Source organism: Engraulis encrasicolus, chromosome 13 (assembly GCF_034702125.1).
Source record: "Engraulis encrasicolus isolate BLACKSEA-1 chromosome 13, IST_EnEncr_1.0, whole genome shotgun sequence".
Taxonomy (NCBI): Eukaryota; Metazoa; Chordata; class Actinopteri; order Clupeiformes; family Engraulidae; genus Engraulis; species Engraulis encrasicolus.
Window position 1 is genome coordinate 43,804,938 of NC_085869.1, and position 10,169 is coordinate 43,815,106.

The 10,169-nt window shown below is 42.9% G+C and overlaps 3 protein-coding genes across 3 annotated transcripts; 2 read left to right on the forward strand and 1 right to left on the reverse strand.

Annotated features, from left to right (window-relative positions):
* The first annotated feature begins 45 nt into the window (after positions 1 to 45).
* LOC134461206 (ASNSD1 upstream open reading frame protein-like) lies at positions 46 to 906 on the forward strand. The gene is made up of 4 exons (XM_063213976.1): positions 46 to 242; positions 492 to 545; positions 631 to 706; positions 806 to 906. The coding sequence occupies exons 1-4, from the start codon at positions 165 to 167 to the stop codon at positions 844 to 846; spliced, it is 249 nt and encodes an 82-aa protein (XP_063070046.1). The 5' UTR covers positions 46 to 164; the 3' UTR covers positions 847 to 906.
* Positions 874 to 3,766, forward strand: asnsd1 (asparagine synthetase domain containing 1). Its single transcript, XM_063213974.1, has 3 exons — positions 874 to 2,337; positions 2,529 to 2,710; positions 3,504 to 3,766. Exons 1-3 carry the CDS (start codon positions 874 to 876, stop codon positions 3,748 to 3,750), a joined length of 1,893 nt encoding a protein of 630 aa, XP_063070044.1. The 3' UTR covers positions 3,751 to 3,766.
* Positions 3,767 to 3,805: 39 nt separating this feature from the next.
* zgc:136439 (uncharacterized protein LOC678627 homolog) lies at positions 3,806 to 10,038 on the reverse strand. The gene is made up of 8 exons (XM_063213975.1): positions 9,572 to 10,038; positions 9,383 to 9,472; positions 9,095 to 9,174; positions 8,877 to 8,992; positions 5,535 to 5,632; positions 5,195 to 5,263; positions 4,290 to 4,348; positions 3,806 to 4,126 (listed from the first exon to the last, which is right to left on the reverse strand). Exons 1-8 carry the CDS (start codon positions 9,761 to 9,763, stop codon positions 4,006 to 4,008), a joined length of 825 nt encoding a protein of 274 aa, XP_063070045.1. The 5' UTR covers positions 9,764 to 10,038; the 3' UTR covers positions 3,806 to 4,005.
* Positions 10,039 to 10,169: the final 131 nt, after the last annotated feature.

Genomic DNA, 10,169 nt, shown 5'->3' on the forward strand with positions numbered 1-10,169 from the left:
TGGGGTTAAAGGGTTAAATGACAAGTTGAGATGACGCCTTTCCGTTTGAGACACGTGCTTCCGTCCGCAGTCCGGAAGCCGAGGGTTGTGGATTTGTTTTGTGAAAATTTCACTATATTGCTGTTATAAACGAGTACATTTTGTTGACTTTCATTCCATTCACAATGACAACAAAACCTAACCCACTGGCATGTGGTACTGCTCAAGAAACAACCACTCAGAAGGACGAACTGAGCAAGAAGGTTTGAAATGTTTTGATCCGTTATGCTAACTTTGGTGGTTGGCTACACTCTGAAGGTGTGCTATCACAGCCGGTTAACATAACATAAACCCTCTCTCAGGTGCTATATCGATGGTTATTTATCGCTATCTTGCGAAACACAGATATTTAAGATCATGTTAAGAGAAACAATGCTTTCTCAATTGAGCAATGAATTTAGCATTCGTTTCTGTTTGCACCGTCCACGTGTAATCGGTGTCTTGCTCCTCAGATTCGGGAACAGAAGATTCTGGTTGATGAGCTCTCTAATTTGAAGAAGAACAGGGTAGGTAGTCTCTATGGCATTTTTACATATATTTGTTTTAAATTCAGCATGGCTTTGTGTTAATCGGCACGTTGTTTCTGTGCAGAGTGTGTACCTCCAGCAGCCCAATAGCAACATTTTCTTCCTGGCAGACAGAGCCCAGACAATGAGCGCGTGTAAAAGTAATTGCTTTTAAATGCCCACTAAATTACCTACACATTTTGTATGTATACTTTGAATACCGCACTGGCGCGTGTTTGACATTGTGCTTTCCCTTTCAGAGGACCTGGACAACCTAAAGAAAGAATTCCAAGAAATGTAAGAGGATAGCAGTGGAAGAGCACAAAAAATGTGTGGAATTTGTTGTGTGCTGAGCCTGTCCGTGTCCCCAGTGCTGCCAGACCGAGTGAGGAAAACCTTAACCAACCGCGGCCCCGACCACAGCCAGGATGTCACGAAATCTGTGATTTGTCCGGATTTTCGTTGCCTCTTCTCAGCCCATGTTCTCCATATGAAGGGCAGGCTGACTGCACAGCCTCTTCAAGACACTGTAGGTAACCTGCTGCTTTGGAATGGTGAGGTCTTTGGCGGCCTTGCGGTTGGACCTGAGGAAAACGACACCGAGGTTATGCTTCAGCATCTGTCAGCCCAGACAGATTCTGCTGGCATATGTGGCGTCCTTTCTCGGGTCCGGGGGCCTTGGGCTGTGCTGTACTACGAGGCGGCGAACCGTTGCATTTGGTTTGGCAGGGATTATTTTGGCCGAAGAAGTCTGCTGTGGCACCTGGACCCGGCGGAGGTGGTGTTGACTCTCACCTCTGTGGCGTCGTGCCCTGCATCTGTCTCTGAACCATCCCAGTGGCACGAAGTACCCGCAGCTGGAATCTTCAGGCTTGACCTGGAAGATTGTGCTCATCACAAGGAGCTGATCATAGAAGTTTTCCCTTGGGTCGAAGCTGCTGGCTGTCCCTCTGTCCATAATCCTGACTACGCGTGGGAAGACCTGCCACCGTACGCCAGCGTAGTGCCAAATGCTTCAGGTGTCTCCCTCCGAGCTCCCATATGTGCTATGAACACGAGCACAGCAGCACCACAGAACTGTGAAAATGCCCCCAGCCCTCAGCTTCCTATGGAGGCTTTGGCGGAGCTGTTACTACATAGTGAGCGTGTGGGAAAGGTGAACCAACTCATTGAGGTGCTGAGTGAAGCTGTGCGCAGGAGAGTGCAAAGCTTACCCTGTAGAAGCAGCAGCACCAGCAGCAGCCCCTCTCTGGAACAATCATGCACCAATGACCAGACTGACATAGCCATACTTTTCTCTGGCGGAATTGACTCGATGATTCTGGCCGTCCTTGCCGACCGCCATGTGCCTGCAGACAAGCCCATTGACCTCCTCAACGTGGCCTTCAAGCTTCAAGAAGCAAAAATGCAGCCACAGTCTAGTAATAGCAATAAAAAGAAGGGCAAAAAGGCCCAAAATAAACAGGGCCCCACCACAGATGAGCCATGTAATCAAAGAGATATGAATTCGACTGGCCGATTTGACGTGCCCGACAGAATCACAGGCCGCGACGGCTTGCTGGAGCTGCGGCGTCTCAGCCCAGAGCGCAGGTGGAACTTTCTAGAGATCAACGTCACACCAGAGGAGCTCCAGAGCGCAAGGCAGGAGCGCATCAGCCACTTGGTGCATCCCTTGGACACCGTCCTGGACGACAGCATCGGCTGTGCCGTGTGGTTCGCCTCCAGAGGGGTCGGCGCCATGGCAACAGCAGACGGCTGCCCAGAACAGAAGCCACACACTTCAACCGCGAAGGTAAAAAAAATGTGCAATGTGCCAGCAAAATAACCTCCCCAAGATTTCATGCCCCATTTCGTAAGAAGGGCAATAACAAAGCACACACTGTTCCCTGGTTTGCTCGAGCTAATGGAACTGTTTCTGAGGTTTGTTTTGTCTACAAGCACTGAATGTTTTTATTAGTTTAAAAAAAAATGTTTTCTTGGCAGGTAGTGCTGACGGGCATCGGTGCAGACGAGCAGCTGGCGGGCTACTCCAGGCACAGGGTGCGGTTCAAGAGCGACGGCCTCCCGGGCCTAGTCAGGGAGCTGGCCATGGAGCTGGGCAGGATCTCATCACGCAACCTTGGCAGAGACGACCGCGTCATCGGGGACCATGGGAAGGAAGCCAGGTAGAGAAGATGTCATTCCGTCACACTTACTGAACGACCTTCTTGGTGGTTTATGCATGTATTTTCTAATTCTCACAGTCAAATTAGTTGTCATTTATTCTGAGGCCATACCATTACAGTGTACCATGTTTGTGTATATTTTATTTTTCAATTTTTATGGTCTCCTGTCTCTTCATTGCTTATAGGACAGTTGAGAGTATGACAGGAAGAGAGGGGGAGAGAGCGATTTGGGCAGGACTGGCAAAGGACGCAGGCCAGACTTGAACCTGGGTCGCCATGGGCATGCAAGCCCATATGTGGGGGCACTTAGCATGCCGGGCCACAGTGCCCCCCCACCCTCCACATGCCTTTTTATTTTGATAATGACAGGAAATGTTTGGGAGAGAGACATGGGGAAGGATCTGGAAATTGAAATTGAACCAGCTGGTGTAACAGTACAGCCCTTTTTGAACCACAGCCAAGGCCCATTGTATCATACTTGCTTGATGTCCTTCTTAGGTTAATGTACCGGTATCTTTTTCAGTTTTCACAATCAAATTAAGTGAGGCTGTGTTAATCCATGATGAAGCCATGCAAATACAGTACATGCACATTTTAGTTGATGAAGAGGTATAGATTTTGACATTACTAAAATCTTACATTTAAGGTTTATTGACCAACATGACTTGCATACATCAGTATGTGAAGATCATAAGACACTGACAAAGCTGATTTTGACTTGTATTTGAAGGGGCAGGTTTACAGCGTCTGCCTCTTAATTTTTTATGTATATGTTCTTAAATGTTTTTGAAAGGTTTCCATACTTGGACGAGGATGTGGTGAGTTTCCTGAACCAGCTGCCAGTGTGGGAGAAGGCGGACCTGTCTCTGCCGCGGGGCCTGGGAGAGAAGCTGCTGCTGAGGCTGGCCGCCAGACAGCTGGGCCTGGCCGCCTCCGCCGTCCTGCCCAAGAGGGCCATGCAGTTCGGCTCCAGGATCGCCAAGATGGAGAACAGCCGCGAGAAGGCATCGGATAAGTGCAAGAGACTCATCACAGAATGAATGGGTGTGTGGGTGGGTGGATGAATGAATGAATGAATGAATCGGGATCACTGAATCATTTGGACGTTTTATTGTAGGAATATACATGACTTTATTACTTTACATGATTTCTCAGGAATGTATGTGGAAGTATAAAATCATATCTAAGACACCCCAACCCCCTCCTGACATTTAAGCACCACATTTTCATTAATTTATAAGGCTTGGACAGATCACCATGCATAGAAATTACACACATGTTCTTATTTTTAAATGTTATTGTAAATAAACACTGGTATCTTGCACCCTGTCTTTAAAGTATTTGTCACATTCAATGTAAGATGGAAGGTTTCCCACGTCAAAGCGTCCAAGTATCTCTTGGACATAAACAGGCCTCCTGAAACGGGTCAAAGAACATGAATGAATGCTTTAGTTTCTATATCAGGGAATAAGTGGTAGGTCAGAGTGTGGGCCCTTTGTTAAATGCATTTCTCAGTCACTGGTAATACACGTTACTAATTTTCTTTCCAATGATGCCATAATATGTCTGCAAAATTTACCTTAGAATGAGCCAGGACAGAAAGGTCCCAGGGGCATCTCTCTCCTGAATGGGGGCATTCTGTTGTGACAACATAGGTTTGAAATGGACAGCAGCATGTGGGGGGGTAATTGTAAATATTTATTAAACATTAAAACAATTACAAATAATAATTGCAAATAATAAAACAATAATTGCAACATTTCTGGAATTAAGCTCCTTTTGCACCTTCCTTTGAGATGAGCAATTGAATTATACCTTTCGCCTGTGCTTGCAGCCATTCTCTGAGTCTGGCAGTGCAAATTCTACCTCCAAGCTCTCGTGTAATTGAATCATATGTTAGCAGGCAGCTAACAGGAACCACAAGATTCAATGATCATTGCCAGCTTGAAACTAGAAGTAACATCACCAGACAAGGAGAATGGCTGAAAGAACAGAAGGAAGGTAAAACACAGAACTATTTAACTCAAGTGGAGGTGTAACATGAGCTTATTTCTAGAAATGGTGCAGTATTGCTTTAAAGGGACACTGTGTGAGATTTTTAGTTGTTCATTTCCAGAATTCATGCTGCCCTTTCACTAATTTTACCCTTTTCATGAATACTTCCCACCACCATCAAATTCTATGTATTCATTATGACTGGAAAAATGGCACCTTTCATAAATGAAAAGGGGGATCTTCTCCATGGTCCGCCATTTTGAATGTCCTAAAATAGCCATTTTTAGCTGCAAAAATGACTGTAATTGGACCATACTAGGTCATATTTATTTATTACTTGGTAAACTTTCATGTAAAGATCAAATTTGGCAATAGGGAGCCTAGTTTCAATGAGCAGCATAGTTGCAGTACCCTTTTTGACCATTTCCTGCAGTGTCCCTTTAAATGATAAAGATTTATGTCCATTCATTTTTGCCATATGTAATTTACCTTTTTCTCACCAAGGAACTCATCCAAGAGGGGGAGACTTTCTTGTGAGAACAAGTAGAAGCAGGGGCACTACAATAGAAAACAATTACAATACTTAACACATTTTCCAGTTAGCAAAATATACATTGAACATTACTGATGCTTGATTTAAAAATAAATAGTAAATGAAGACGCTCCAAATGTGTTTTGTGCTAAGAACCCTAGCTATGCAAGGACAGAGGAAAGCCACAAGGAGGCTCCAAAAACAATATATGGTAAGAGTACATCTATTTTGCAGAACTTCGAGAAGGTTTAATTCTGACACTGTTGCACCAACTCTGCCAAACAGGAGGCAACTCACAGCCTTCCTGGACTGCGTTTCAGATGGCTGAGGCTTCTCCCTCATGCAGGTCACTCGCATGTCCTCATCAACCTCCAGTATCCCATATTTGGACGTCTCTGAAAGATACACATGGCCATCAGGATAGTTTTTTGAATGTACACCACTAAAAAAAACCAAGGTGATTCATTATGTTAATCGCTTAGGATGCCTCTGAAAGACACATGGCCAGGAGATTAGTCATTGGATGTGGTTAGACAATTTGTGCTTTTAAAATCACAAATCGTCTTCTTCCTAATTATAAAATGGCAGAACATTGCGCACAGAAATGTGTGCCTGTGGTCATAAATTACCCACTTTAGGGTTAAAGTACATTGGGCCCTTATAGCTGGGTCTCTTAGCGTCCAAAAAGGGCCTAATCGTTACGCGCTGGATAGAAGCACCAAAATCGGTGTAGACCTTCCTTAGGGTGTTCTCCATCATTTCAGAAGGGGTGCCCCAAATTTCAATGTCATTAAGGTCATTTTTATGGGGTAAATCCAAGATGGCTGCCCAAAACCAGCCAATAGTAGTAAAATGCTGTACTGCCTGGACATAATGGTGTTATGGGCCAATCCACCTATTTGTGTGTGATGTATACAAACTGAACTTTGAAAATATGTGCCAAGCTTACCATAAAAACAATGTTATATATGTCTTATTTAGATTAAAAAACAGGAAAATCATAAAAAACCATGGTCAGAATGAGATCACTCTACAATTGAGAGCTCATTTCTGGGCATTTAGCTATTGAACCAACATTCATTAAGAGTTTTAAAAATTTGCAGTGGGTCATATCTATAACATCCAAAAAGAAAATTGAGGTTAGAAAATTTAGTTAGATAAACCCTTGAACTGGGCCACACATAACTGTCCCAATGTTAGCATGCTAGCATTAGCAGGTTCAGACACTCAGTCTGCTCTTCAGATAAAGATGGCAAACAATAATTTTAATCCCACTTACACATGCGCGCACACACACAAACTACTACTACTTCCTTAGGACCCCCTCAATGATTTAACCCTACCACTCCAACTCAAATATATTCATATCAATCAACTCAATAATACATCTACATATCAAGTGTCAGTGACAGCTGACAAAATGACAAAATGTATGCTGATTAATGTTCAGATATGTATATCGCAGTCCTAAGTGTACAATGGAGTGATAAGGGCATTTATGCTTAGGAAATTATGAATAATCAATATGCAATACACCATCCATACAGTATATTGACAGATACTTTGTTTTAAAAGAGCAAAATGGTAACGTCTGTTTTTCCATCTACTTTTGGCTTTAATCTAGATGACATGTTGGCTACCTAACCACTTAATGTATTGTTTGCTCGTTATTTTTTATTTGTGGGTGTGGTCCTTTGTTTAAAACATGTCTACCTGCCTTCCCTCTCTCACATAGGCTACTAAAATAGTCTTTCAAAAACTTAAAACAACAGCATGTGGAAATCCTATTGGCTTTGGAGGACTAACGTCTATAAGACTATACTGTACTCTACTGTATTGCACTGTACTGTACTCTACTATACTGTACTGTACTGTACTGTAATGTGATATACCGTACTATACTCTACTGCACCGTGCAGTATGCTACTGTACTGTACTGTACTGTACTGTATTGTACTAGACTGCACCATACTGTATGCTACTGTACTGTACTGCACCGTACTGTATGCTACTGTACTGTACTGTACTGTACTGTACTGTACTATACTGCACCGTACTGTATGCTACTGTACTGTATGTACTGCGCCGTACTGTATGCTACTGTACTGTACTGTACTATACTCTACTGTACTTTATTATACTGCACCATTCTGTATGCTACTGTACTGTACTGCACTCCACTGCACTGCACTGTACTGTACAGTACAACTATAGAACTGAAACATGTAGAGCGGTGGTGCTCAAACTGTGGTACGCGTACCACTGGTGGTACTTGAGACATCTCTGGTGGAATGCCATTATGAACCTCTCCTGTACTGACTGGCAAAAGTGAATATGGAAGGCCTTTACTGCGATATTCTAATGTTGGTTGTCAAGGTGGTACTCGGAGAGCTCAATATTTTCTCAGGGGGTACTTCACACAAAAGGTTTGAGAACCACTGATGTAGAGCATTCTGAGGACATGTACAATATTATGCAAAAAGGTGTAGTGGGAATGAGTTATGTTACTGTTACCACTCAAAATCTTGAAGGTTAAAAAAAGTCTTGTGGCATTTTGTTTGGGGGGGCGGGGTATGATCGACTATTCTTCCGCCCAGACTATTTATGAGTCCAAGAAAATGAGTCCAGGAAATGATTTACTTTCATAGTATATACCAAATGAGAAGTGTTGTTCTATATAGATATTTCTCCTATGGGTAAGGGTGGCAAAAGACCTACAGTACATGTTGTCCATCAGCTCAGCTGTCAGTTTTGATAGCAGTTTAAGTACTCAATGATTACTGAGCTAACTAATACAACTTTTGACACAAGTACTAGGTGAGGACTTGTCTGCAAATAAACATTTTTTTTTATCTCTGTCTTCTTACTCAACATACACTAAGAAATCATTCCCATTTAATTTGAACTGAAGCCATACTGTGGCCTACTTGTAGGCCTATATTGAGTAATCTGTAATGCCATTCTAAAGATGACTGAAATGCTCTCACAATATGCACTTGTAAAAATATAGAATTGGGTGATCTTATGGGGTTCTTCATACATATGGAAAGGTCCTGTCCTTTACCCTCTCTCATACAAATAAAATACGTATATCTGTTATGGAAATTAGAGGATGAAGAACCTGCTACCTAGGGCATCTTGCACTGACACTATCCCATTCAAATCGAGCATTAGCAGCAGTCTATTCTCACCATAGTTTTAGTGTTGGCAATGCTCATTTTAATTCAGACCAAGAATCTTATCAAATCGTTCACAATGTTACATGCTGTCAAGCACGTAGACTCACCCATACTTTCACACTATGTACATTTTGTAGTTTTATCAATCTGGTCTAGCAGGCTACCCTTGCTTCATCTCTTCTGAGTACTATATTAACATTGTCAGCTAAGTATAATGTCATGTAATAACAATGTAATGCGTTACCAACATGACATATTGTATATGACATGGTAGACATTTTTTTTTCAAGGGGCACCCCTTCTAGGATGTCTTCAAATCAGTCAAGGAACACGTGTACCGAATTATATGCTTCTATCCAGCGCGTAACGATTTCTCGGCTTACAGCCCCTACTATTAGACAACTTTTGTAACTCCTGGCCCTGGACTCCAGTTTTCCACCTGGTCTCAAAGGGCACCTACCCTCTTCTTTACACTGGTAACACAGCACCAGACTGGCATCGCTGTGCTTGGCCTGTGCCTCAGAAAACCTCCCTGTGAATTTCAACAGGCTGAAGTCTTCTTTGAACAATGTGTCACTATTGGGAAAAGAAGAAAATAAGGTGGTTATAAGGGGCTGCATGGTACAGCTGGTGTAAGATCTTGACTGTGACAAAATGATCTGAATGGCTTTGGCCTACCCTCCAACGACAATTACATGGTCATCCACAGAGAAGTGTTTGATTGCAAGCTGTAGGCAAGCGACAGCACCAAGCCGCCCCTGAAATCAAAGTGAAATTGGATCATGAGAAGTCTATTTACAGTTCCAGTCATTGCTATTGTCCATGGCATGGGTCATTTGTATTTTACATTAGTGTGCAATGTGATACTGCATTATCATATACATGTACATTTGCATGCATTTTGTCTATGAATGAGATGCAATACAACAACAGGTTGACTCAAAGTAACCTGGAGGCCACACTAACCTCATTTGTTCTGGTTCCATCACTGAGAATCTTCACATTCGGAAACTCACGGGCCCATTCTTGAAATGGTTCGAAGTACAGTGCATTTGTCTGAAGAAGAGGAAATAATTGAGCACACACACGCACATGTATAACCTTACATGAATGCTGCATATTGTCCATTAAAAAAAAAAATCAAGGAACACTTACAATCACAAATATTGTATCCACACATTTAGATGCTGTCATTGCCTTGATCCAATGAGTTATTAGAGCACAGTGGCCGACGGGAAGCAATGGCTTGGCAATGCCCAACAGATGTTTGAATGTCCCAGTAGTGTCATTCTCAACATCTCTTTGCAACCTTGTTCCATATCCCGCAGCTAAAACAACAGCCTTCATGTTGTAAGTTCAACAGAGCAGGAAAGTTTGTCCAATGGAGTTAGCAACTTAGCTAACGTGAACTGAAGGCTGGACTGGAAGGTTCTTCTTGACCTGAGGTTAATTGAGGCATTCGTAACACGCCATGTAGTTAAAGTCTATTCAGGTAAGTACGCTCCAACAAATAGACAAGTATACCAAGGTTTTACCAGCATTATAGTGTAGAAGAGTAGCCGTATGTTTGTTTTCTGCATTTGACATGCGCCGTAGAGCTGGTCAAACTTCACTTCTTTACATGCCTGTGCTCTGAACCAAAATAATGAAATGCTACCATCTAGTGTTAGAATAAGGAATTTCATGGGGACACGCGTGTGACGCAACCCGCCACTCAACACTTTGGAGCGTCGCTGGTTGCCAAGTGCAACGC